A 26,252-nucleotide genomic window follows, 5' to 3' on the forward strand; every position below is an offset into this window, starting at 1 on the left:
GGATAATTTTATGAACGGCGGACACTTCAGCGAATCACAGTCAGGATTTCCCCTTCCTGTTGCCGCCTCGCAGGCCGTGATACTTTTCCTATTGGCGCGTATCGGCAAGCACTCCCCGCCTCCCGGTGGGCGGGACCTAGAGGATCCTCACGTGAGGGACAGCACAGGAGAGTGGGTGAGTGGTCGCTGGAGGGACTGGGGTGGTTCGTGAAGGAGAGCGCCAGGACTTGAATGCTGAAGCTGGAAACATCCCTGCTGCCTGTGAGCAGGTGGAATTTGCGCGAGGCGCTTTCCTGTCTGCTCAGTCTCCCTCGCTGCAGAAGGGAGGGCGGAAATGCCGAATGAGTTGCTTTCCTGCTTTTTCCTTGGGATTTCTCTTTGACCTTGTGAAATCCAGGCCGTGGCCATGCCCGCTGTGTATTGGGCGCTGTGCCGAACGCGAAACTTGAGAGCTGACAGTTGAGCGCACAAAGCGATTCATATCACCTGCTGTACACTTCTTGTCCCTTTCCCCGAGTTATTTTTCTCTAACACGTCTCACACCGCGGTCCAGCATGTTTTCCGTGTTGATTCTGTTTGAGGACCGTACCTCCCACAAGGATGTAAGTTCCATGAACGCAGCGTTTGTTTCTGCCCTGCTGTATACCCTACACCTAAAGCACGACCTGCAGAACTGTCACTGTTTAATGGATAAATGCAAACTGGATGCAAATAGAGTGCTTCGTAGAAACCAAGGTGCAGGTCAGGGTAGGTGGCTGACCTGGTGTTAGCTTCCTGCATATCCCAGTGCCCGCCCGCACTCCTGATGCCAGGCTCCTGCTAATGTCTCCTGCTAGGGGCACAGTGATGGCCCCAGACCTTGGGCTCCTGCCGTGCTCAGGGTCGGGCTCCCCACTTGCCATAGAAGTGAGCAAATAGAGGGGAGCATGTTTCTCTTTAAGAGGAATGAGAAGTGTAAGGTGAGTAGGGGCAGGGACTACCTTGATCCTCTGACCTTTAAACTTAATGGGTGGTTAGAGACATATCACAGATTCAGCATGTGTGCATGCCTGGCTTGAAGATGGTGCCTCCCACACAGCTAGTACAGCTGCCATCTGTGATGCCAGCATCCCACAGCACCGGTTCTCCCTGCTGCTCTCTGCTGATGTGCCTAGGAGGGCAGCAGAGAGCAACCTAAATGTTTGGGCCCCTGTACCCACCTGGGAGAATGAAATAGGATTCTGGGCTCCCAGCTTGGCCTGGCCCAACCCTGGCCATTGTGGCCATTTGGAGAGTGAACCACAACATGGAAAAGCTCTTTTAGGCTCCACCTCTCTGTAATCGTGCCTTTCAAATAAATAGAAATAAATCTTACAAAAAAAAAAAAAAAGATAGTGCCCCTTAGAGAAGATAGAGGCGTAGGGACTAGCATTGTGGCATGTCAGGTTAAGTCCCCACGTGCAGTGCTGGGGCATCCTGTGTCAGAGTGACAATACAAGTTCCAGCAGTTTTGCTTCCAGTTCAGCTCCCTGTTAATGTGCTTGGGAAGACAGCAGATGTTGGCCCAAATATCTGTGCCCCTGCCACCCACATGATGTTGTAAGTTGACAAATTCTATCCCAAAAATAAATCAGGGGCAGGCAGGCTCTTAGAAGCTTAGGAATCTTTATTCCTAACAATAAAGAAGAGAGGAGTAGCCCCAAGTGGCCATTGTCAGGGATTTTTAAACTCAACACTGGCATGAAAAACTATGTATTAACTAAGAAGTTAGCCCTGGTGTGAGACCAAAGATTATCCAATCAACTAGGCTAACTTTGGGCAAAGTTAAGGAGGGGGAACTTGAGTCCTGTGTTTCTGTATTTCAGCCTGGGCTAAGGGAAACTTTGTAGCTGAGTACTAATGTGAGGTTAAGGGAAAGGTTGACTACCTGCAACCCAATTGAAACAGTTACGATTGTTAATTATGGTACTGTGTCTCTGTAATCTCTCTCATTATCTGGGAGGCCTGTGAGTTTGAGATTTAAAAAAAGGGAAAAAAAAGTGGATGCTATGGATCAACGCAGCAGATACTCCAAGTTTTTCCGGACACTGCTGTCCCAGCCATCCTAACCAGCAAACAAAGGTCAGGCTTTAACATCTCCGTGTCTGGTGTTGTCTCTGATGGATCTCCTAACGTTTCTTGGAGGCCAATTAGTTGTGTACTTTAAGCTACTCAATGGGCAAGTATTTATAGGGACTAAGAGCTACATCCTGCTTGATAGCAAGGAAGTAAGTTTTGCAGTTAGGCAGGTTTTTAGGTAGACAGTAGATGTCTTTCTAATATTCTGGTTCTGCATATGGATCCCCAACTGAACAGTTGTTTTTCTACTTACTCTGAGACTCATGTAGACTTAGAGGGCCTGATAAAACTGATGCCATTTTGAATTTTCAGGCTGTCACAATAGGAGACCCAGAAGGAGTTCCTAGCTCATGCCTGGCCCAGCCATGACCCAGCCCTGGCCATTTCAGCTATTGGAGGAGTAAACCAAATAATGTATTTGAAAGGCAGAATGACAACAGAGGAGGCGAGAAAAAGAGATCCTCTATCCACTAGTTCACTCTCCCAGTGGGTGCAATGGCCAGAACCAAAGCTAGAAGCCAAGAGCTTTGCCTGGATCTCCCACATGGATGGCAGGGATCCAAGCACTTGGGTCATCTTCCACTTCTTTTCCAGGCATATTAGCAGGGAGTTGGATTGGAAGTAGAGCAACTGGGACTTGAACTGGTATCCACATAGGATGTGGCATTGCAGGTGCCAATGTATTTCACTATGCCACTTACATCATAAATAAAGCTGAAAAAGAAAAAAAAGCCTGAATAAAGCTTAAACCAATGGATTCGTTAAACTCATAACAGATGGGCCTGGCGTGGTAGCCTATTGGCTAAAGTCCTTGCCTTGAACTCCCGGGATCCCATATGGTTCTAATCCCAGTGGCCCCTCTTCCCATTCAGCTCTCTGCTTGTGGCCTGGGAAAGCAGTTGAGGACAGCCCAAAGCCTTAGGACCCTGCACCCATGTGGGAGACCTGGAAGATTCTCCGGGCTCGTCGCTTCGTATTGGCTCAGTTCTAGCTGTTACAGCCGCTTGGGGAGTGAATCAACAGACAGAATATCCTCTGCTCTGTCTGTTCTTCTCTCTGTATATCTGACTGTCCAATAAAAATCCATAAATCTTTTTTTAAAGATTTATTTATTCTAATTATTATTATTTTTTTATTGGAAAGGCAGATATACAGAGAGGAGAGACAGAGAGGAAGATCTTCCATCCGATGATTCACTCCCCAAGTGAGCGCAACGGCTGATGCTATGCCGACCCGAAGCCAGGAGCCTCTTCCGGGTCTCCCACGCGGGTGCAGGGTCCCAAAGCTTTGGGCCGTCCTCAACTGCTTTCCCAGGCCACAGGCAGGGAGCTGGAAGGGAATCGGGGCTGCCAGGATAGAACCGGCGCCCATATGGGATCCCGGGCATGCAAGGCGAGGACCTTAACCACTGCACCACCGTGCCAGGCCCAAAATCCATAAATCTTAAAACTCATAACGAATGTGGCAACTTCTCTACCAATTCAAAGATACCAAAGAAGGTGGGTCTATTGTTGTGAGGCAGAAAAGATGAAGCCAGTTCTCACCATGTAGCTGTTTGGCATTAACAGTCTGTCTAAGGAGTAAGAAATTGATGTAAAGAGGAGACCGGGGCCAGTGTGGTAGCTAACCTTCCACCTGTGGTGCTGGTATACCATATAGACTCTGGTTCTAGTCTCAGCTACTCTACTTCTCACCCAGCTCCCTGCTAATGTGCTTAGGAAAACAGCAGAGGCTGGCCCAAATCCTTGGGACACTGCACCCATGTGGAAGATCCAGAAGAAGCTTCTACCCAGCCCAATTCTGGCCATTGTAGCTATTTAGGGAGTGAACAAGTGAATGGAAGATAATTCTCTCTGTGTGTCTCTCTCTCTTTCTCTCTCTCTTTCTCTCTCTGTTTCTGTCTCTCTCTCTAGTAAAATAAATACATCTTGAAAAAATAAACTAAAAAGGGAGCCAGAACTGACTTCCCTCCTTCACTCAGGCTGCACACCCATCTGCACACAGTACACAAGCTGATGAACCACCTTGCTAGACACCTTCAGAGTAGGGACCGTGGAGCATCTCACACCTCACAAGTGCCTGGTTCCCAGACCAAGTAAGCACTCACCGTGCCCTGGGAATGTTCTGTACACGAGGCTGTGCTTTGTAATAGGTCAGAGAAAGGCTAAGACCTCAGCCTTGTCTCCCAGGGACTCCTAGCTCCTGACACCAAAGCAGTTTGGGAGCAGTGGAACCAGTTTGCTAGAAATGAAGTCCCTTAAAGATGTATACCACATGCCGGGGCTTCACTTCTGACATTCACAGCACAAGTGCTCCCCTCTAACAGCCAACTGCATCCTTGAGCCATCTGTACCCCCAGTCGTGGCAGGGAACCTGGCACCTGCAAGCCTTGGGGAAAGGATAAGGAATAAGGGAAACTAGCGTGGGACTTTCATGTTCTCTCTCTCCTAGGCCAGCAAGGGAAGAGGCCCTGGGGCTGGGGTCTCCCAGAGCCTGGCCTTCACTGGGCCGTGTCCAGATTTCCTCTCCCAGCCTGCTGCAGTCCTGCTGGTGATGGACGAGCAGGAGGAGCAGGAGGAGGACAACAGCGAGGAAGCCTGGCTGCAGCTACGGCCCGTGGAACCCTTGATTTCCCAGTGCTGTGGCAGCGGCTGCTCCCCCTGCGTGTTTGACCTCTACCACCGAGACCTGGCTAGGTGGGAGGCAGCTCGAGCCAACAAGGACAGGAGCCTGCTGAGTGGCCAGAAGTCGCAGGTGAGAGAAGCTGCTGGGACCAGAGGGCTGGGGTAAGTTCAGGATGGGGGGGCAGGGAGCAGGGACTTCCTGGCTGCTTTCCTGGCCCTGCACATCTGCACTGGGAAGCCTTCCCCAACTCTGGAGCTCAGAGAATCCTGTATACATCCTGGAAGCAGAGTGTCAGGGTCAAAGCCAGCCTGGGCATGAGCTGATTGCCAGTCATGTGGCTTTAGGCAAAGTCCCTGCATCTCCTCAGGCCTTGTTTCCCTCTCTGTAGAATGAAGTGAAACATTTGGGATGGTTTTTTTTTTTAATTGATTAATGGATTAATTTGAAAAGCAGAGTTAAGGGAAAGAAAGATCTTTGATCTACTGGTTCATTGCCCCCAAAAGGCTGCAGTAGCCAAGGCTGGGCCAGGTCAAAGCCAGAGGCTCAATGATCTAGCCCGTTTCTTGCTGCTTTCTGGGTCATGTGAATACAGAGCTGGATTATAAATGGAATGGCCAGCCTTTGAATCAGTGCCCAGCTGGGATGCCACCATCACAGGTGGAGGCTTAGCATGCTGTACCACAGTGCCAGTCCCAAGCAGCTCATTCTTACAGATGAGGAGACTGAGACCCAGTGATTTGCCTTGGGCCCTACAGGTGGGCCAGCAACTGAGCTGGGACTAGTCCTGGTTCTCCTGCCACCAAGCCCAGTGTTCTTCTCCGAAGACAAGGCAGCTCTATAAGGGTGCCCAGGTCCCCCGGAGCGCTGGTGGCAAGGTCATGCTCGCCTGGATGGGGATATGCTGTGAGGTTAGAGGTGGCGCCTTGGACACCACACTTGAAGCTTACCATTAGCATGGTGACACAGTCAGCACTGCCACAGGGTAACAGGGTTCCAGAGCCAGGCAGGGGGCAGTAAGCAGTATCCCAGGAATGAGTTGGCTGTGGGTATTTTCTAAGAGAGAGGTTTGTGAGTCAGGGTATTCGAAGACGGCTTCCTGGAGGTGGAAGTATTAGGAGGGGAAGGAATATTGAAGGCAGTGGGCTGAGACTTTGAAGACATGAATTTTGTATATCTGCTCACAGTGTGACCTTGGACATGTAGGCCAGTCTCCTGTTTATGGTAAAAGGAGGTTGGATTAGGTCATTGTTGAAATTTGATTCATGTCTCAATTGAGTAATTCTCAGCATGGCAGGTTTGCGGGATGAGTGGGTCAGCCATACCTCGCAGATGAGTGTTCTGGGGGGTGCACATAGCTCAGGTAGGCAGGACACAGAGGACGAGGTGGTGGCCTGTGCTTGACAAGATAAAGCTTGGGAAGTCATACAGGGCATCAGGGTTACCCATGGTGCCCTTGGGGCACCTTAACAGTTACCTGTGGCGTGTGTTCTTTATCCTGGGGCTCAAGGAGTCATGGGATCAGAGCATGAGAGGGCAGTAGATGGGGCAGGGCCGGGTGACACTGCCCAAAAGGGATCCTGGGCAGGCTCGAGCCCTGGCGCAGGCTGTTGGATTTTTTCCAATTGCAGAGTTGCCCTTCCCAGCTGAACCCGGAGACCTTCGTGGGCTTCCGCATCAGTGCCACAGAGAAAGTCACCAAGGACACCTACCACGTGCGGTTTGCACTCCCAGCAAGCAGCCAGCTGGGCCTGCGGCCTGGGCAGCACCTCATCCTGAGGTAGGTGCAGGCTCCCGGCTTGCTAAGCTGGGACCCAGGGGACCTCCACTTCTCAGCCTCACCATAGACCCCGTAGCCCGTTGTAGACGCAGAGGATCCCAGGAGGGAAGAGTTTAATGCGAGGTGTGACTTGGCATCACCCTCACCAAGTCCTTGTCATGTCCCCAGAGAGAAGTCAGGGAGGTGCAGGAGTTTGCCCATGATCGCATGGTTGGAAAACATTGATGCCAAGCTGTGAGGGCGGGCAGTCTGCAGTATGGATGTAATTAGATTAGCACCACGTGGTGGAAAGGGTAGCATCACCGGGAAGAAGGAGCTTGCCCAGTGTCCCATTGCTGCTATTCAGTGAGCCAGGTTCAAGCCCAGATGGCCTGGCTCCCAAGTTACTCTTCATCACTGCCCTAGTCTTCCAACTCACCCCAGCCCCACCCTCCTCTGGGCAGATGTCTAACCCCTCCCCTCAGCCTACTCTGGCTCTTCTCCCACCCCTACCTGCCTTGTGACATCTCTCCTGGAACACTGAGCCTCTAGCTCTGGGGCTCAGCGGAGAGATGCGAGCGCCAGACATGGGTGTCACTGGCACCGGCTCAGCTGCCACCAGAGACTGTGTAGGCAGGGGAAGAGGAGAGGGCACAGGACAAGCCCAGGAGCACTGGCACTTTCGGTGTGGGCGAGTAGAAGAGGCAGGGGCACAGCCAGAGGACAAGGAAAGAACCGAGAGAGTGCTTTTGGTGGTCTGAGTGCACTGGCATAGGGGTTCAGCACAGTTCAGCCTGTGGCCTGAAGTACACTGGTCAGTGGGCAGGAGGGATCTCAGGGTAGGGCACAATCCCACTCAGCCCTCAATGGTGTCCAGAACTCCCATCTCCAGATGGAACCTCTTCCATCCTGTCTGCCACTATAGTGGTACCTGACCATGTAACCCTTGCCCATATCCAGACACCTTGCAGTCTCCTCCTGATCCAAGGCTCTTTCTTGCCTAATTCTCCTCTTTCTGCCTTGCCCCTGGGCTCAGCCTCCTCAGCTGCCCACCATTTCCTGACTTGCTCACCATGTCCTGTCCTGAGCAGTTGCCTGGCCCTTCCCTCTGCCTGCCGTTACTCCCCTTCCTGTCCCTGCTGTGCCCTGTCTTTTCTCAGTACCTGATTCCAGGAAACATCCCAGGTTCCTTGGATGAGAGTGGGTACTCTGAAACCTTTGCATGATGAGCAGATGTCCGAGAGCTTTGCATTTGTGGCATATTTTCCATTCCTTACTCCCTTGCCTGTGTCCTAGACTTGATTCAACATTTCTGTCTCATCCTCCTGCTTTTGATGCATTGGGACAGGACCCTTTCAGTCTTTGCATGCTACAGGAGTTGTGCAGACTGCAGCCCTGGGAGAGGAGTGTTTGGTGTTTCCGGAAATCCTGGAGGAGGAGGAAGAGGGACCTCAGCTGTAGGTCAGAACCATGGATGCTTTCCAGCAGGGTCAGTGACTGCCCTTCTCCAAGCACTAGATTCATCTTTGGCTTAATGTTAAGGCAATGAGAGCATCTGTCTCATGAGTTTGGTTGCCCCATGGGTCTTTACTGCAACATGGCAATCACTGTCACTCATGTTGCCTTACCCTGATGGCTAATGACATTATAGAGAAGATTCCTGCAGGTGACAGGACTCTGGCCCAGGGGCCCTTTGAAGCCTCTTCCAGTTCCTGGGCTCACGGCATGTGGCTCTGCCTGTTCAATACTTGTCATCAGGATTTCTTTTCCTAGTTGTATGACCAGCAGGAGGTCAGGAGAGGCCACAGTAATGTCCCTCAGAGGGCCCCCATCCTCAGTACACCTGTGAAACTCTCACCACCTGTCATCCCAGAGCGGCCGTGTGTCTAGGACACAGGTAGTCATCCCCTTTGTGCAGAAGGGGCGGGGAGAAGGGACTGGCATGGTGTTGCAGATTAAGCTACTGCTTGCAATGCAGGCATCCCACATCGTAATGTTGGTTTGAGTTCCATCTATTTTGCTTCCAGTGCAGCTCCCTGCTGACACCGAGAAAGCAGCAGATAATGGGCCAAGTGTTTGGGCCACTGCCACCCACACAGGAGACCAGCATGAAGTTCCAAGCTACTCTTTTCATCCTGGCCCAACCCTGGCTGTATGGGCATTTGGGTGGTGAACCAATGGATGAAAGAGATAGCTCGCTCTCTCTCTCTTTCAAATAAATAAATATATATAAATACTTTTTTGGTTTGTTTTGAAAAGAGAAGGGCCAGGAGGGATAGATGAGCTAGAATCTCACGCGCAGCCATGGCTAAGACCAGCACTCTTTTATTAAAAGGTGTTTTAAAGATTTTATTTATTTATATTATTTGAAAGACAGAGTTATATAGAGAGAAGGACACAAACACATATGCACATGCAGAGAGAGATCTTCCATCTGGTGGTTCACTCCACTAATGGCCACAATGGCTGGAGCTGGACAGTTGAAGCCAGAAGCCAGGAGCTTCTTCTGGGTCTCCTACATGGGTGGCAGACACCAAGCTCCTGGACTATTTTCCAATACTTTCTCAGGTGTATTAGCAGGGGGGTGTATTTCAAGTATAGCAGTTGGGACTTGAACTGGCACCCACATGGGATGCTGGTACTGCAAGCAGAGGGTTACTTTGTTATGCCACAGCACAGGCCCTTTATTGTATTTGTTTATTTATTTTTACTGAAAAGTCAGATTTACAGAGAGAAAGATCTTCCATCCACTGGTTCACTCTCCAAGTGGCTGCAACAACCAGAGCTAAGCCCATCTGAAGCCAGGAGCCAGGAACCTCCTCCAGGTCTCCCACACGGGTACAGGGTCCCAAGGCTTTGGGCTGCCTTCTACTGCTTTCCTATGCCACAAGCAGGGAGTTGGAAGGAAAATGGAGCAGCCAGGATATGAACCAGCACTCATATGAGATCCCAGCACATGCAAGACAAGGATTTTAGCCATTAGGCTACCATGCCAGGCCCTATTTACTTACTTACTTACTTACTTATTTACTTACTTATTTTCTTATTTATTTGGTGCTGCAAGTAGAGGCTTGCCCTGATATGTCATAGCATGAGCTATTTATTAATTTGTTTGTTTCTTTTAAAGAGTTAGAAAGAGACAAAGATCTTTATCTACTGGTTCTCTCCCCAGATGGCCACAATAGCCAGAGCTAGACCAGGCTGAAGCCCAAGAGTTTCATCTAGGTCACCTAGATGAGTACAGGGCCCCAACAACTTGGGCTATCTTCCGTTGCCTTCCTAGGTGCAGTAGCAGGGAGCTGAATTGAAAGTGGAGCAGCCAGGACTGGAACCAGTGCCCATGTGGGATAGCACAGAGCAAGTAGCACATAGCATTGTCCCCACACAGGCCAATGCCCTTCTTTCTCTGTACTTTGCCTGCCACTCAGTAAAGACTTCTGAGTATAAGTGAACCCCTCTTCCCTTCTATTTGCTGAGTGACTGCCTAACTGGGTGCTTGTCTTTTCCCAGAGGAAGAGTAAATGGCTTGGAAGTCCAAAGAGCCTACACACCCATCAGCCCCGCCCATGCCGAAGGGTACTTTGATGTTTTGATTAAGGTGAGTTGACTCCTGAGGGTGCCTGAAGGTGCCACGGCCCAGGACCCCCTGAGTCAGCTCGGTTGGGATGAGGCCACTTCCATGGTGGAAGAGAAGGCAGCGCTCAAGCAGGGGGAAGAGCAGGTTTGAATGAAGGAAGCCTTCTGCTTTCTCCTTTCAGATGGAGGGGGCGGGGAGGGCTACCAGACCACCCACTGAGGGCACTGGAAGATTTTTGGAGAAACGAAAAGGAACTCTGTCAGTGTTGTACCCACACCAACAGGGCCACAGTGACCAAGGCCCCCATCTCTGCCCTGTGTGGGCACTGAGATCTGCAGGTGAGTTGGGCCCAGCACCTTCCCCAGGACCAGGAAGCAGACCTGAACAAAGTGGTGACCGACAAAGCCCAGTGCAACTCAGGGCAGCCGGGGTGCAGGGAAGGCAGGTGGGCATCCAGGCTGTATGCAAGGACAGGAAGCAAGGGGAGTGTGGGGGAAACCTGAGGGCGGGGCACAGCCACAGGGGAGGTCTGAGCTGGGGAAGTCAGTGCTTTCACTTGGAACAGAAGGGGTTTATATTGAGATTGTCCAGCCTCAGTGGGTTGCCGAGGGCCCCATGAGCGGAACAAAGCTGACATCACCCCTTGGGGAGTTGGGTCGGGGAGGGATGCCTGCCTGGAGTCTGCAAAGAGGACCAAAAATGGGCAGTGGCAGGGAGAAGGGGCATGGATCACCTGGGAACAGAAGGAGAAGGTGCTTAGGAGCAGCAAGTGGAGGAGTTGGCAGAAGTAAGGTTGACTAAGTGGGTTGGATACAGAATGTTCTAGAATTCCCAGGAATAGGCAACAACTGTATGTGAGGCTTCTGCTCAATGATATGGAAAGAATCATTAGGTTGAATTAATAAAATTGCTAACTTAACAGACATGGCAGTTGGTCAGCCTACTGGATAAACCTGGACCATGTTTTCCTTAATGGGCATGCTCATGTTGAGGAGCAGTGTTCACATCCGGGTCATCTTTCACCCCAAGTCCCCAGGAGGACCGAGGCTGCAGGGCTAGTAAGCAGTGACAAGGTGGTTGAGGCCAGCCCTGGCTCCTGCCCCTGCCCCTGGCTGTGAGCCCCCAGCCCTGGCCCCTGCCCCTGCCCCTGGCTGTGAGCCCCCAGCCCTGGCTCCTGCCCCTGCCCCTGGCTGTGAGCCCCCAGCCCTGGCCGCTGACCCTGGCTGAGAGCCCCTCCCCACCCTGGCTCCTGCCCCTGGCTGTGAGCCCCCAGCCCTTGCCGCGACCCTGCCTCTGGCTGAGAGCCCCCAGCCCTGGACCCTGTCCCTACCCCTGGCTGTGAGCCCCCAGCCCTGGACCCTGTCCCTACCCCTGGCTGAGAGCCCCCAGCCCTGGCCCCTGGCCCCTGCCCCAGCTGAAAGCCCCAGCCCTGGCCCCTGCCCCTGGCTGTGAGCCCTCAGCCCTGGCCCCTGCCCCTGGCTATGAGCCCCCAGCTCTGGCCCCTGCCCCTGGCTGTGAGCGCCCCACCCCACCCCACCACCCCCACCTCCAGGCTCCTGGCCCTGGCTGTGAGCCCCTGGCTATGCTCTGGCTCCGGCTCCTGTCTTCCCTGGCTGCCTTCGGAGGCTGCGTGCTTCTCCCCTTGTCTGTCAGTTTGGATGTTTTCCTTTCTCCACGCAGCTGTTTGCCTGGGAGATCCCACAAATCCTCTCCAAATGGCCTGCCGCCCCCGGCTGCTGCCTGGGCGCCTCTGCTGTGCAGGGCTGCAGGGCGGCTGGATGGCTCCCAGCTGCACGGCTGATTTTCTCCTTCGTTTACCAGAAAGCCTCACTTAGAGAGATGCCTAATTACCCCTAAGCTGCTGGCTAGTGGAAGCCAGACACTCACTCAGGAAGTGGCCGGGGTTTTGCAGGTTGTCCTCATCTACAAGCACTGAACGCCCGCTTCCAGCCCTTATTCTCAGTGTCTTCACCTCATTACCACCCTGCAGAGCAGATGCCACTAACACCATTTTCCAGATGAGGAATTTGGAATCCATAGGATGCCCATGTCCCAAGGTCGTACGATCTTGAGCAGAAGGATGCAAATTCAGCCTCAGTTCTGCTGGACCAGTGTGCATTGGACATTCCTGCGCTGCTGGGGAAACCCTCTCTTGGTCTTTGGGAGGCTCCTTGTGCTGCAGGCCTTGGAGGCCACAGCTGTGGCTGTGGCACTCCCCTCCATCCACCTCACCTCCCACCAGGACTACAGCCAGAAAACACACATGTCCCAAGACACACAAGCGCGGCCTCGCACCAGACCTTCTAGGTTAGGCCAGGACTACCTTCCTCCTGCAGGTGCTGTCCAAGGAGGTCAGGATGGTCGTGGAAGGGGCTGTGGTGCTGGAAATCAGCTGTGAGGGGGCAGCACCCAGTGTCTCCCTCAAGCCTGGCTATGTTCTCTTTGCACATGGTGTCCTGCCCCCTGGGCATCTCCTCACCTCTCCTACCACATCCACTTGGCTATTCCCAAAACATGAACCGACCTGCCCCACTCCTAATTAATGTCCTCCCTACCATGCTGCTCCCATCCCAGGGAATTCTTTCCTGCCTGGTCCTTCAAGGTCTAGCCCAAATGCTTCCTCTGCCTCCAGGAAGTCACCCTTGATGTCACTCTGTGAAAGTGCCAATATTTGCCTCAGGATTCTTGCTAGAACTTTCTCTCTCATGGGTGTGGTAGATGGTCTTTGCCTTCCAAGATTATGAGCTCCTCTAGGGACAGGCTCAATCGAGATTGCTTGGTTGATTCCTTCAAACACAAAGTCTATCTGTGGTTCAGACACTAGCTGTCTTCATGGAGCTTCAAGGTAATTTTCTGTCCCACAACACCAGCTTTGCACCCAACACTGAGCAGGCATGCCCCACCACGTAGAGGAGCCCCGGAACCCCTCCTAAAACCTCCAATTCTCATTCTGCCAGGAGAGGGTGCAGGGTGATCCAGAGATTAAAAATGGGTGGCGTGCAAACCCAGCCCACACATTTTTTCTCACACATTTTTTTTAAGGATTTATTTGTTTTAAAGGCAAAGTGGCAGAGAGGGAAATGGATCTTCCATCGACTGGTTCACTTCCCAAATGGCTACAATAGCCAGGGCTGGGCAAGGTCAAAGTCAGAAACCAGGAACTCCTACCTGGTCTCCCACGAGCGACCAGGAGCCCAGGTAACTTGAGCCCATTTTTCTCCACTGCTTCCTAGGGCACTGAGGCAGAAGCATAGCAGCCAGGGCTTGAACCAAGCACTCTGACATGGGCTGTAGGCATTTTGAATGGCAGCTTAATCCTCTGTGCCTCACCACTCACCTTCTAACATGTTTCAAAATGTTAAATGAATTGGTGACTTTTGCAAGATTTTAAATAAATTAGAGATTTCTTGTCCGTTTTCGGAAGGTAAGAGATGGGGTGTGAGTAGCCCCTCAGACTAGACTGGCACCTGTAAAATGTCTTGGCCCTCAGAAGGAGCCTCCACTCACTAGCTCTGTAATGTCCCCACCACTCCCTGTTGTCTCGCAGACACTGAGGTGGAGCCTTGATTATTGTGACTTGTCACCTGGCTCGCCCCTCCCTGTTGTTAGGTATGTGGTTCCTGCAGGTGGTTGGGGTGAGCACACTTATGAATGCTCAGACCCTGTGGGTGCTCCTCCCAGCCTCAGTGTGTGCAGAAGCGTCTCTATGTGTGCAGGTGTCCAGGCTGTATCTACAAAAAGTGGTGGTCCCAGCTCACTGAAATGAGATAATGGTGTGTGGGAGGCAGGGCAGGGTGGGGACTGCGCTGCAACAGGTGAAGCCACTGATGGGGATGCTTGCCTCCTGTATTCCAGTGCCTGGTTCAATCCAAGCTACTGGGCTCCCAGGCCAGCTTTCTGGGAAGCAGCAAATGATGGATTGTGTGTTTGGACGCCTGCCACCCATGTGGGAGACTCAGACTGAGTTCAAAACTCCCAACTTTGACTTAGCCCAGCCCTGGAAATTTGACATTTGGGAGAATTAACCAGTAAGTGGAAGATTTCTCTGTTAGTCTCTGTAGCTCTGACTTCTAAATAAATGAATATTAAAAGTAAACAGAGGAATGTGATAACCCAGATAGAGCCATGAGCAAGCAGTGAGCAGTGTGGTCCATGGGGCAGCTGTGGGCAGCATTGTGAGCAGTGTGGTCCATGAGGGGAGCGTGTGGGCAGTGTGGTCCATGGAGGCAGCGTGTGGGCAGTTTGGTCCATGGGGGCAGTGTGTGGGCAGTGTCATCCAGAAGGGGAGCATGTGAGCAGTGTGATCTACAAGGACAGCAAGTGGGCAGTGTGCTGTCCCACTGAGGACTTCTTGTGTTTGTTTCTAGTGCTATCAGACCGGGCTTATGTCCCAGCATGTGGAGTCCTGGAGACCCGGAGACATGGCTTTCTGGCGAGGACCCTTTGGAGCCTTCTGCTATAAACCAAACCAGGTCAGTGCCTTCTCTCTCGTGGAGCTTGGCCCATGCAGGTTAGACTTCAGGCTGTGGAATGTCACTATGCCATTCTCCTGAGCACATCCTTATGGACAGACAGAGGAGGAGGAGTAAGCGCTGGTGGGCAAACTGCCTGCCCAGATGCCTGGGCTACACATATGTGCCCTTGGTTTAGGAAATCAGACTCATGTCCCTAATGTTTCAGTCACCTGGTCACTGGGAACCCACTGTTCCCCAGCTTGAAGGCAGCATCCATCTCCATGGCCTACCCATGCCCTCCCCTGCCTCTCAGAGACCGATGCCTGTCTGGCAAGCGGGTTAGCACTGAATGTCAGGGGGCTCTGGATCCTGCATTCTCCAGCTCAGGGCTGCCCCTTCTGTGAGTCCGGCCTGTGGGGAAGAACCGAGAATGCCGTCTCTTTGTTGTACACTTTCGTGGTATCTTTATGACAACCAAAGTCTGGAAGCAGCTGTATTTCCAGCAGTGGAGTAAAAGTGAAGAACACAGGGCTACAGGTGCTGGGTGCAATATGGTCCTGGGTCTTTAAGGGACATTTATACATGATGCTGCAACTTAAAATACTGTGAGAACCAGGGACACACACTAAGCCCAGGGGAATACGCAGCAGGTTGGAAAACTCAATAAGCATGGAAGAATTAGGAAAGGACAGTGCCGTGACACATGCGCAGCTCTGGCTGCTCTGGAGTTACAGGTGATTTTATTTTCTTCATCATACTTTCCAAATGATGTACACAGCATACCTATCACCTGAATAATGAGGAAAGCAAAGCCACATGAAGACATGAGAGCAGGTGAATCCTGCTCACCTCACTGTGCTTTCCGTTTCATTTAAAAATAGCATGTATTATTTTTTTCTTATTACAAATGCAGTGCATGTTCATCACTCCCCCAAAAATCAGTAGATAGAAACATGAAGAAGAAAATCAAAAACACTGACAGTCATGCCTGTGTTAGAGACACCAGCCTGAGACCTTGGTGTCTGCCCTCTTCTGTGCATGTGTGTACACGCATGTGTTTGGGTGTGGCTGTAGTGATATGGAGTCCATACGTGGCACCCTCTGCGTGTCAGGCTCTGCCTTTGGCATGCACTATGTAGGTCCCTCAGTTTCACCCTCACTTGCTCTGCTACCTCCGTGTGCATGTGGGAGCATGTGATGTGCACGTGCTAATCTCCTCCCATGGTGATCTCCTCACCTTGACCGAGCCCAGCCTGGCGTTTTAGCCAAGAGAGCCTCTGTGTGAGCAGGGCACGGGACCTGGCCCTGCTTGCCCCTGGCCTGGCACACAGATACCAGGTAGGTGTTGATTCTCAGCAGGAGCCCTAATGCCTCATGGCTGCTCACTGGCATGTGCAGGTGGCTAGGAAATCCACGTGCTTTTTGGGGAAGGCCAGGGGACAGGATCGGGGAGAGGGTGTCTCATGTGCTAACACCTGGCCACTAGAACAGCAGCAAGTTTGGGCTTGCTCCATGAGGCTGCTGGGCACTGCTGCCCTCTGCCCAGCCCTGTGTTGCTGCTGCTCTGTGGTCGGCGTCACTGTGGGTGGATCTCACATCATCTTGCTGTGCCCATGCCTGACTCTAGGGACCCAGATTGAGCCAGACAAGTACTGTCCCCATCATCCTCAAGGTGACAGTGGCACCATGTGACCAGTGTGACGCCACAGGATACATGGGGAGCAGTGGGGACACAAAGGAAGCACCTTCCTCCTGTTCCCCAGCCCGGGGGAAGGCTTCTTAGAGGACAGCCAAGCTGAGGCAAGGGAGAGGAGGAGGCAGAGAAAGATTATGAATGCAGGTTGGGACACTGGACACCAGCCATGGCCCACAGAAGGGTGTCTGAGGGGCCAAGGAGCAGAAGGAACCTGACTGTAGGCAGCCCAGGCTGGGTACCAGGCACAACTGTGCTGGCTCACTGATGCCCCACAATAGTGCTGGGATAGCTGGTACTGTGAGGAATGGCTGTTGCTTTTCACTGCTGGAGAAGCCGAGACACAGGTGTGTTGGGGACCTTGCCTAGACCACCCTGCTGGAGATGGGTACACAGAGGCCTGTGTACATGGGGATGAGTATCTGGGCAGGAGTCACATGCTCATCTGTAAGGCCCTGACCTTGAAGAGGATTGTCCCTTTGCAGAGGCCAAGAGCCTCTTAGGTAGGACCTAAGGGTATTTTTGTTTATTTGTTTTTGTTTTCTTTTTTTGAAAACTAGAAAGGGGGAGAGAGAAATGTTCCCATCTATTGGTTCACTCCGCGGATGACCACAACATCCCTGGGCTGAGCCAGGCAAAAGCCAGGAGCTTCTTGCACATCTCCCACATGGGCGCAGGAGCCTACAAGCACCTAGCTTACCTTCTATTGCCTTTCCAGACACATGTGCAGGGAGCTGGATTGAAAGTGGAGCAACCACGACTTAAGCCAGTGCCTATGTGGGATGCTGGCATTGCAGGTGGCAGCTCATTAGGCCACAGTACCAGTCCCAGGACCTGAGGCCCAACGCACAGCTCTTGGGTGCCATTAAGGTGCTGGGTACTGCCAAGTGTGAGGCCATATAATGTAGAGAAGAGCAGGCTTGGGTCCATGCTTGGGTTCTGAGATCTCTGCCAGGCTGTCCTGGGGCAAAGAAAGCAGCTTAGAGACCAGGACCTGGGGGGCACAGTTTTGGTGGGAGCAAGTGTCAACTCAGATGCGGTAGGAAGGCTCCCTGGCTAGGGAAGTTGCCCCACCGTGGGAAATGGTAAGCTCCCTGTTGTGAAAGTGTTGAAGTGGAGAGTCCTAATACAGGTGCTTTGTGAAGCACCAAGCCCACTCTAGGGCAGCCTCCCCTGTTAGGTTCCTTCCAGCCTCAAGATCCCACAGCCCGTGCTTCTCAGCACTCATGTGCCTGTCACAGGCAGGAGTCGAGAAGGGGACATGAGTTGGGGGAGTGTCCAAGAAGGACAATGCTATCCGATTTCAGCAAGCCTAGGAGAAGACCGTGTGGTGGGTGGCGACATGAGACCCCCTGTGCACACATACACCTGTCCCATGCCCACTTCTTGCCCCCAGCATGGTGAGCTCCTCATGCTGGCTGCGGGCACGGGCCTGGCCCCCATGGTGCCCATCCTGCAGAGCATCACAGACAATGCGGAGGACGAGACCTTTGTCACTCTGGTCTGCTGCTTCCAGACCTTCGAGGGCATCTACCTGAAAACCTTCCTCCAGGAACAGGCCCGCTTCTGGAACGTGCGCACCTTCTTCGTGCTCAGCCAGGTGAGGTCACTTTCTTCCCTGACTGAGACCATGCAGTCAGCTGACACCTGTCCTGGTCCCCTGAGGCAGGTAACCCCAGTGCATGTTGCAGATGAGGACACAGTGGTTCAGTGAGGTTACAGGTGCCAGCCTGGTGTGGCCAAGGTTTGATCTCACCTGGGGTTTGACCAAGTCTGGAGCCCCAGCTCAGACCCATTGTGCTTAGCTGCCTCCTGTTTTCCCCTGGTGTCATCAGATCAGTCACACAAGGCCATGGGCAAGGAGGACAGGCAGGTAGAGGAGGGCAGGGCCCCAAGGCCAGACACATACAGTGTTCATGCTCTGCATTTAGCACACTGCCAGGTGCAGAGTAGGAGCTGCCTTGGCCGCGGCTGGCATCCATTGTGTCTGGCCTCCTGCTTTTGTCACTTTCCCATTGCAGCAGTGACATCCTATTGCTGGCTCACGATTCTGAAGGCTCCGAGGTATGGCACCAGCATTTACTATGCTACAGCAAGGACTGCCTAGCACCCCAAAGGCTGGAGCCCAGTGTGTGTGTGTATTGTAGGAACTAACTCAAGGGTCTGGGGAGAGCTGCATTAGTCCCTACTAAGAGCAGTGCCCCCCAACAACCCAGTCGTCTTCAGGTGGCCCGCCTCTTAAAGCTCCCATGGCACCAGCATGGCACCTCCACCCTGGAGAATAAACCTCCTGCATGAACCTCTGGGAAACACACCACGCCCAAACCGGCCACCACCTCACGTTGTCCCTCCTTGGGGACAGCTGCTGCAGATGTGGTATCTGGAAGCAGAATGGCCTCCTGACCTCTTCTCTCTGCCTTCAGAGGGACCCTTTCTGGGACCCAGTCAACTCCTTATTTCATGCCCTGTCCTCAGCTGCTGTAATTCTCCTGCCTGCTCTGGTCTGTAGTCTCTGGATGCTGGTCAGGGTGTCTGGCAGGGCCTCCCCTGCACTCCATGTCATCTACCTGGGGGTGAACCATAGACTACTTATTCCACATATATGTGGAATATATATTACATATTATATTATTTTCCATATATATAACATATACTATATACTCTCAGAGGCAGCCTGTGGTGGGTATTAGTGCTTTGTGGGCGGGGCAGGTGTCTCCCCCAGTGTCCAAGTACCTGGGCACCCCAGAGGCAGGGTCTGTGGAGAGATAACATGGGGGCCATTGCAGGTGAATGTGCGTGCATATGAAGTGTCCAAGGCAAGGCAACCAGGCCAGTGGCTAGCACACAGCCTTGGAGAGGGCCAGGAAAAGCCACTGTTGCCAGCAGTGGTCAGCCCTGTCTGATTGGCAGGGGACAGAGGCAGCCTGCTATGGGCCAGCCTTCCTTCACTTCTGTTCCCAAACCACCCACAGAATTCCAGAAAGACCTCACCAAGAACGACCGCCCTCCCCACTCCTTTCTCACAGGATGCTTGCCTGTATAAGGGGTACTGATCACAGTTCCCCTTTACCCATCCCATGTTCTGGGCCAGCTCTGCTATTTGCACCTAACATTGAAGCTCCACCATAGGCCCAGGAGGCCCAAACACACACACACACACACACACACACACACACACACACACACACACACCCTTTACCAGTGTGGAAACAGGCATGGAAAGCTGGGTGGTGAACCTCTCTGGCCTGCTCAGAGGTTAAGCCCTGGCTGCCCGCCAACAGGAACACAGCCAGGAGGGCTTCGTGGCAGTGGCATTGGCACCTGGGCTCAAAGCTGAGTTCAGTTCACCAGCAGCAGCAGCTCTTCAGCGTGGAGCTGGGACCCTGATAGTGCTGGAGTTAGGACCCTGACAGCAGGGAGGCTGTGGTAGCTCCTGCTGGTAGGTCTGCCCACATTGCTACCATGTGCCCAGCCTTCCCCAGACTCCTGCTTCTGCTCACTGGGAACCCAAGCCCAGTGGCCCTGCCACCCTCTGCAGCCTCCTCTCCTGGCCTACCCTCCTGCGTGCTGTGTCTGATGTCACTGATGGACTGTTGGTACTGGCATGCTGTGCTTCTGGCTGCTAGACCCTTGCTCGTGCTATTCATCCCATTTTCCTTGCCCAGTATTACCTTATCTCTGAAATCTCTGCTGAGGTGCAGATCCATTACATAAGCTGGCTGGGAGCCCCAGTCTGCCCCCCCCCCCCACCTGCTGCATCACCGTTGTGGACAGGGTCCCCACCTAGGCAGCCCATCTAGCATGTCTCAGGACAGGGGGTGCTCAGCTGAACCCAGGGAAGCCTGGGGGAAATGGGCAGGAGGAGGGGGAGGCACGGCTAGGAGCACTGCCTGAGATTCATGCCCCAGCTGCTCTGTTGCTGCTTCACTCCCTGCTCATGCATCTGGGAAGGCAGGGGGGTGATGGTCCGAGTGCTTGAGTCCCTGCCACCCACACAGGAGACCTGGGTGCAGCTCCAGGCTCCTGGCTTCAGCCTAGCCCAGCCCCAGCTATTGTGATCATTTAGAGAGTAAAGCAGCAAATGGAAGGTCTGTTTCTCTTTTTGTCTCTTGCTCCCTCCCTCTCTTTCTTACTCTGCCTTTCAACTAAAATAAATAAATAGAAATAAACAGATCTAGTTCCTTGGCGGGAGGGGAGAGGATTATTCCCTCTCCCCACCCATTGCCAGTCTGGTACCAGAGGCCTGTGGCTGGGACCAAGTGTGGAACATGCAGGTCCAAGGCTGTGTGAGCACAGGCTCGGGGAACGGAGGTATCTCCTTGCAGAGCCTTTAACCAGTTACGCTGTGGTTGTTCCCCAGACATGGACCTTCGTAGCTGGTGCCCCTATTCCTGTGGCTCAGAGCTGTGGCTGTCACTTGGTGGAAAGCACAGGGTGGGTCCAAGCAGGAAGGGGGAGTGGTGAGGAGTCCAGCTGCAGCCCACTGCATCCTAGCCCCCCACCCCAGGAACCAGCAGCACACCCCCAGGATCTGCAAGGGCAGTGCCCTGCTCAGGTGTTTTGTGCATCTTTGTTTGTGTGCTGTTTATGTGAGTCCTTCTTTTCATTTAAATTCTCTATAAATACTTAATAATTTGCTCACTTTGCTACGCATATGTTCATTTTAAAATTAATTCATTTGAAAGGCAGAGAGAGATCTTCCAGTTACTGTTCACCTTCAGATTCCTCTAAGAACCGGACTGGGCTTAACTGAAGCTGGGAACCAGGAACTCATCCTGGGCCTCCTGTGTGAGTGGTAGGGACCCAAGGACTTGAGCCAAATATTGCTGCTCATTGTCTTCCAGGGTGCTCATGAATAGAAAGCAGAGCTGGCATTGAAACCCAGGGACTCTAATATAGGATACAATTGTCACAGTTGGTAACTCAACCCCTGTGCCTTAAGCACACCCCTATGCATATGCTATATTGTTTCCCCAAGGGGTGGACATTGTTGTACATCAGATTAAACTGCCATTCTGAACAGCCACATGCTGTATCAGAGTGCCTAGGGCCAAGTGCTGCCCCTGCCTCAGTTTCCAACCCAGCCTCCTGCTGATGTGTACCCAGGGAGGCACCAAGTGTTTACTCAGTTACCCTGACACTCAGGTGGGAGACCCTAGGGGAAGTGCCTGACTGCTGGCTTCGGCTTGGCTCAGCCACAGCTGTTGCAGACATTTGGGGAGTGAACCAGAGGATGGAAGACCCCCTCTTTCTGGCTCTCCATCACTTTGCCTTTCAGATAAATCAAGTGGGTGAATAGACAGGTCGAAGTGTTTAAAGGACAGACAAAATTCCTCCAAGCCTGCTGGAAGTGGAGCTTTTCCTCTCTGACCTGAGGAAGAGGACCACAAACCAGGGGCTAATATGGCAGAAGGAGGAGCTGGGTCCCTTGGAGCACCATGTCCCCTTGCAGGACCAGCTCGGCCTCAGTCTGTAGGAGGAAGGAACCCCTATCTCGGTGAAGGCGTTGCTGCCTGGAGCCACAGGTACACAGGGGGAACAATGCCCAGAACCTTGTCTGTTGTGTGGCCACTAGGTCCCCAGGGCCCTGTACTACACCTGGCACAGAGCCCAGGAAATGTCTGCTAATGAACGAGTGAGTGCCCCAATATCTGAAGGCACCTCGGGAAGGTGCTGAGACACCCAGTCATGGGAAGAAAACATGGCTCACATGGCAGCAGGTTACAGTGGCTACTGGGGAGGAACAGGAAGTGGGGGGCCCCTGGTTCTGATCCTGGTGCTATCCCTGACTTTGTTGTGTGCTTAGAGGAGGGGGCTTCACCCGGTCCTGCCCTGTGCCAACAGACAGGGCACTGAGAAGTACCTGGTAGGGCTTGGTCCAGGTTGCCTTCCTGCCCCCTCTGCCTCAGGTTTCCTCTTTGGCTGAGAAAAACCAACAATATGACCCCTGAGGGCCCCTAATGATCATGTCCTTTGTCTCTCTCTCTCTTTAAATGTTTATTTAGTTTTATTGGAAAGGCGGATCTACTGAGGGGAGAAACCGAGAGATCTTCCATCCCCTGGTTCACTCCCCAAATGGCCACAACCACTAGAGATAAGCTGATCTGAAGTCAGGGGCCTGGAGCTTCCTCTGGATCTCCCACTTGAGTACAGGGTCCCAAAGCTTGAGCCATCCTCTGCTGATTTCCAGTCCACAAGCAGGGAGCTGCATGGAAAGTGGAACAGCCAGGACACAAACCGGCACTTGTATAGAATCCTGATTTTTTTTTTATTAATTACATTGCATTATGTGACACAGTTTTATAAGTACTGGGATTCCCCCCACCCTTCCCCAAACCCTTCCCCCCATGGTGGATTCCTCCACCTTGTTGCATAACCACAGTTCAAGTTCAGTTGAGATTCCTTCATTGCAAGCATATACCAAGCATAGAGTCCAGCATCTTATTGTCCAGATAAGTTTAATGGCTTGTTGGGGAGACCTTCTCTGGTCTGAAGGTAGAGCCAGCAGAGTATTATCCTGATCAAATCCTAATTCTTACAAAGGGAAATTAGCCAACTGAGCCATGGTGTCAGGTTCCATGTCCTCCCTTTCTTATCTTCCTAGGAGAACTCCATGGAGCGATTGCCTTGGAGCTACCGGGACAAGACCCGCTTGGGCCGCCTAGGCCGGGAGCTGATTGAGGAGCTGTTCCGCAGCTGCCGGAAAAAGCCCTTTGCGCTGGTCTGTGGCTCGGCTGACTTCACCACTGACATGGCCAAATGTCTGCAGGACGTGGGCCTGGCCGAGGACTCTTACTTCCTCTTCTAACCCTGGTGCCCTGCCACTTGCATAACCCAGGCTATGCACATACTGGGTGGGTCATAGGCCAGAGTCAGAAGACATAGAGTCCAGGCCAGGTGGCCTTCAGCAGGTGCCCTTACCTCTGGGAACCTGCACTTTGATCAGCCCCTGAGGTTGTTTAGAGATGCCTTATATAGATGCCTACAGGAGGCAGTAGGAGCCAGAAGAGGCCTGCAGCCCACCTAGGTGTCAGGCCTAGCTTGAGATTGGAGAGGGAAAGTGGGAGGAGCTTCTCTGGGCCCAACCTACCAGATTGCTACTGGCCTCAGCCCTTGCTCATGAGGTGCCCCTTGTGTGTTTGGGGTGCTGCGAGCCCTGGGAGGAGGACCCTGCCTTGTACACCTCCAGTGCCATGAGCCCAGACATGCAGAAGGTTCTGGAGCTGTGAGAGGGCTGTGGTCACAGGGCATGGTGGGGCCCCAGATGACCCTGGCATTGTTGCCCCAAGCACTCTGTTTCCCTTCCCTGGCTCAGGAGCCCAGCACTGTGCCCATTCCCCAGCTGAAGAAGAGGCATGCAAGGCAGAACCCCTCCTTCCTCCAGAGGCAGCTGGTTCTGCCTGGGCCTTCTGCGCACACGGTACCCTGGCGACAGTTGCTATGGAGATCTAAAGATAGAGCAGGAGTCAGGAGCCCTGGGTCCCTCTCCTGGCTCTGCCCACCATGGTTGCCTGCAGATTCCAGGCCACCCACTCTGCCCCCTCCAGCCTGCTCAGAGCATGGCTGCCCCAAGAACCTAGCACCCCTGGGTGGCACACTGCAGTGCCTGGATGCTGCTTTTTGTAGTCTAGGTCACAGCATGCAGGGGCAGCTCATGCCAGCTTAGAGTTGCAGTTTTACAGTCATAACATCACAGTCATCATATCAAAGCTGAAAGTTCCAGACTCCACAGAGCAGCCAGGCAAACAAGCATGGGTGTGGCTAAATGACTACCCTGCAGGCAAACGATGAACAGCAGGTGCTAGGTGTCTCCCAATTTTCCACCCCAGACTTGTGGTTCTGTGGCAGTGTTTTTCATACTGGGCTCCACGGAGCCCTGGGGTTCCTTGCCTAGTCTGCAGTGGAGGCACAGGGCTGGGGCTGTGCCGCTCCCATTTCTACCTGAGCAGTTCTATTTTTACTCTCTTGGTATCTTGGGACTTTGGAGTGATTTCATTTGTGTAAAAGGGTTTTTCCAGTCCACCTAAAAAGTTGCAACAGATCTCTCTGCTGTGCCATCTTGGATAAGCAATCATGATTCGCAAACAGAGGACATGCCAGGGGCTTCAGACTGTGTTTCCTAGGCAGGATTCCATGCTTGTACACATGGATGCAAGCAAACACTCGGCTACCATTTGAAACTCCTGTGGAAATCTTGTGCCTATGAGCCCCTGAAGGTTCCACAAAGATCAACACTGAAGACACTTTGCTGTCCAACCCAGAGTATCCCAAGCTCACTGCTAACTATCGAATACTTTCTTCAGGCTTTCAGGGCCTGCCCGGGCCACACCCACCCCGGGAAACCCACCCTTTCTCCAGCAGTGCCAAGTGCAGTTGATAAATTCTGCAACCTGTGCTCCAGGATGCTGCAGTAGCCCAGGCTAGCACAGTGTTGAGAGCACGAAGGCCCCTCCCACAGAGCCAGAAGTCTATAGTGGTCACTGTGACCAGCCTGCCTGGCCTGTGAGCCTCTGCCCCTCTCAGAGTCCTGCAGTCTGCAGGTCTACTTCTCCCTCTCCTCTGTTCTCAGAAATCCTCCAAGGAGAGCTCGTGATCAACCTGACTCCTTCCCAGACCCCAGAAAACAATAGCAAACAAAGCAGGCGCAGGGCTTCCCTTTCAGAAACTCCTAGCCCAGCAAAGTAAGGCAGGAACTAAACATGAACAGTCTCATTTGCCACATGACAGCATCTTTGTCAGCCATGAACCACACATGACAATAGTCCCATATGTTCACATCACCAGGTGACCTCGGTGTTGTTTGTACAGTGTCGACACTGCTGATCATGCCATTCCTGGAATATTCCTGCCATCAAGTGATGTGTGACTGTAATTCTAAAAGGCTACCGAAAGGAGGGTTGGGGTGCTGAGACTGAAAGGCGTGGGCTATGGCCTGGCCTATCACAGAGCCGGGGTCACATCTATGCCTCTGGGCCAGAGGCTGGAGGGTCTGGGCTGGTTCTTTTGTGTCTCCCTCTATCCCAATACAGATGTTTGACCTTTCAATATCAGACGAGGCACCCAGTGGTCTCAATAGCCCCTTCATTTGCTTCATGTTGGGTCTGCACACACTGGCTGCTGGTGGATCTTTTGTCATGGGACACGGGTGAGGGCTTATCCGTGCTCTTGATATTATGGTGCCAAAAGGCTGGACACAAGGCTGGGCCTTGCATGCTGCTAAGAGCAGTGGCTGAGGTATGGGAAGGGGGGGCCTCTTGAAATTGAGGGTGAAGTTCTCCTCCCCCTTCTCTCCTGACAGTAGTCCCTGCTGCATGTCATGACCACTGTATGATGCTGCAGTGGGGAAAGGGAGGCTCTTGATGCAGACATCAGGAAGTCATCCGAGTGTGCTCAGTTCCATGCGCAGATCAAGCCCATGTGCTCTGTATATATGAGTCCCAAGCATGGCAGCTGCTGAAGGGACTGAGGGGGCCGGTGCCTGTGCAGAAGTGATGGCTACATTCCTCACTGCATTTCACCCACATGCTGGTTTCGCAATTCCCTCCTCCACACCACGCAGACTGAGTGTCCTGATGCGAAAAGCACTGTCATCCAGGGAAAAGTGCGTCATCAAAGGACAGATGCAGGGAGCTCCCTCTACTTAGAAAACTCAGAAGCCAAACATGACGCTGGGTGCTCAGCAGGAGACACCAACTGTAACAATGCAGGCTTGGGGCAGGTGTCACGGGTACAAAATAAGCCACTGCTTGTGACCCCTGCAGCCCATACCAGGGTGCAGGTGTGAGTCCTGGATCCTGCGCTTTTGATCTAACTTCCTGCTGATGCACCAGGGAAGGCACCCGGTGACAGCCTGAATGTTTAGGTCCCTGTCACTCATTTGGGTGACCCAGATGGAGTTCCTAGTTCCTGGCTTTAGCCTGGCCCATCCCTGGTTTTTGCAGTCATCTGGAGAATGGACGAGTAGAGGGAAGATTTGTCTCTGCCTCACCTATCTGCACCCCTCCCCACCCCAAACCTCATTCTTGTATTTTAAGTACATCCAAAAAGAAA

At 52.8% G+C, this 26,252-nt stretch overlaps 1 protein-coding gene across 1 annotated transcript; it reads left to right on the plus strand.

The window, feature by feature from the left end:
* Positions 1-140: 140 nt before the first annotated feature.
* LOC121155259 (NADH-cytochrome b5 reductase-like) lies at positions 141-25,261 on the plus strand. The gene is made up of 7 exons (XM_040978509.1): positions 141-175; positions 4,549-4,851; positions 6,351-6,499; positions 9,989-10,076; positions 14,423-14,527; positions 17,599-17,802; positions 22,807-25,261. The coding sequence occupies exons 2-7, from the start codon at positions 4,651-4,653 to the stop codon at positions 23,008-23,010; spliced, it is 951 nt and encodes a 316-aa protein (XP_040834443.1). The 5' UTR covers positions 141-175; positions 4,549-4,650; the 3' UTR covers positions 23,011-25,261.
* Positions 25,262-26,252: the final 991 nt, after the last annotated feature.

The sequence above is a fragment of the Ochotona curzoniae genome, unplaced genomic scaffold (genome assembly GCF_017591425.1).
Source record: "Ochotona curzoniae isolate NIBS_2020 unplaced genomic scaffold, NIBS_Ocur_1.0 contig_291, whole genome shotgun sequence".
In the NCBI taxonomy this organism is placed as follows: Eukaryota; Metazoa; Chordata; class Mammalia; order Lagomorpha; family Ochotonidae; genus Ochotona; species Ochotona curzoniae.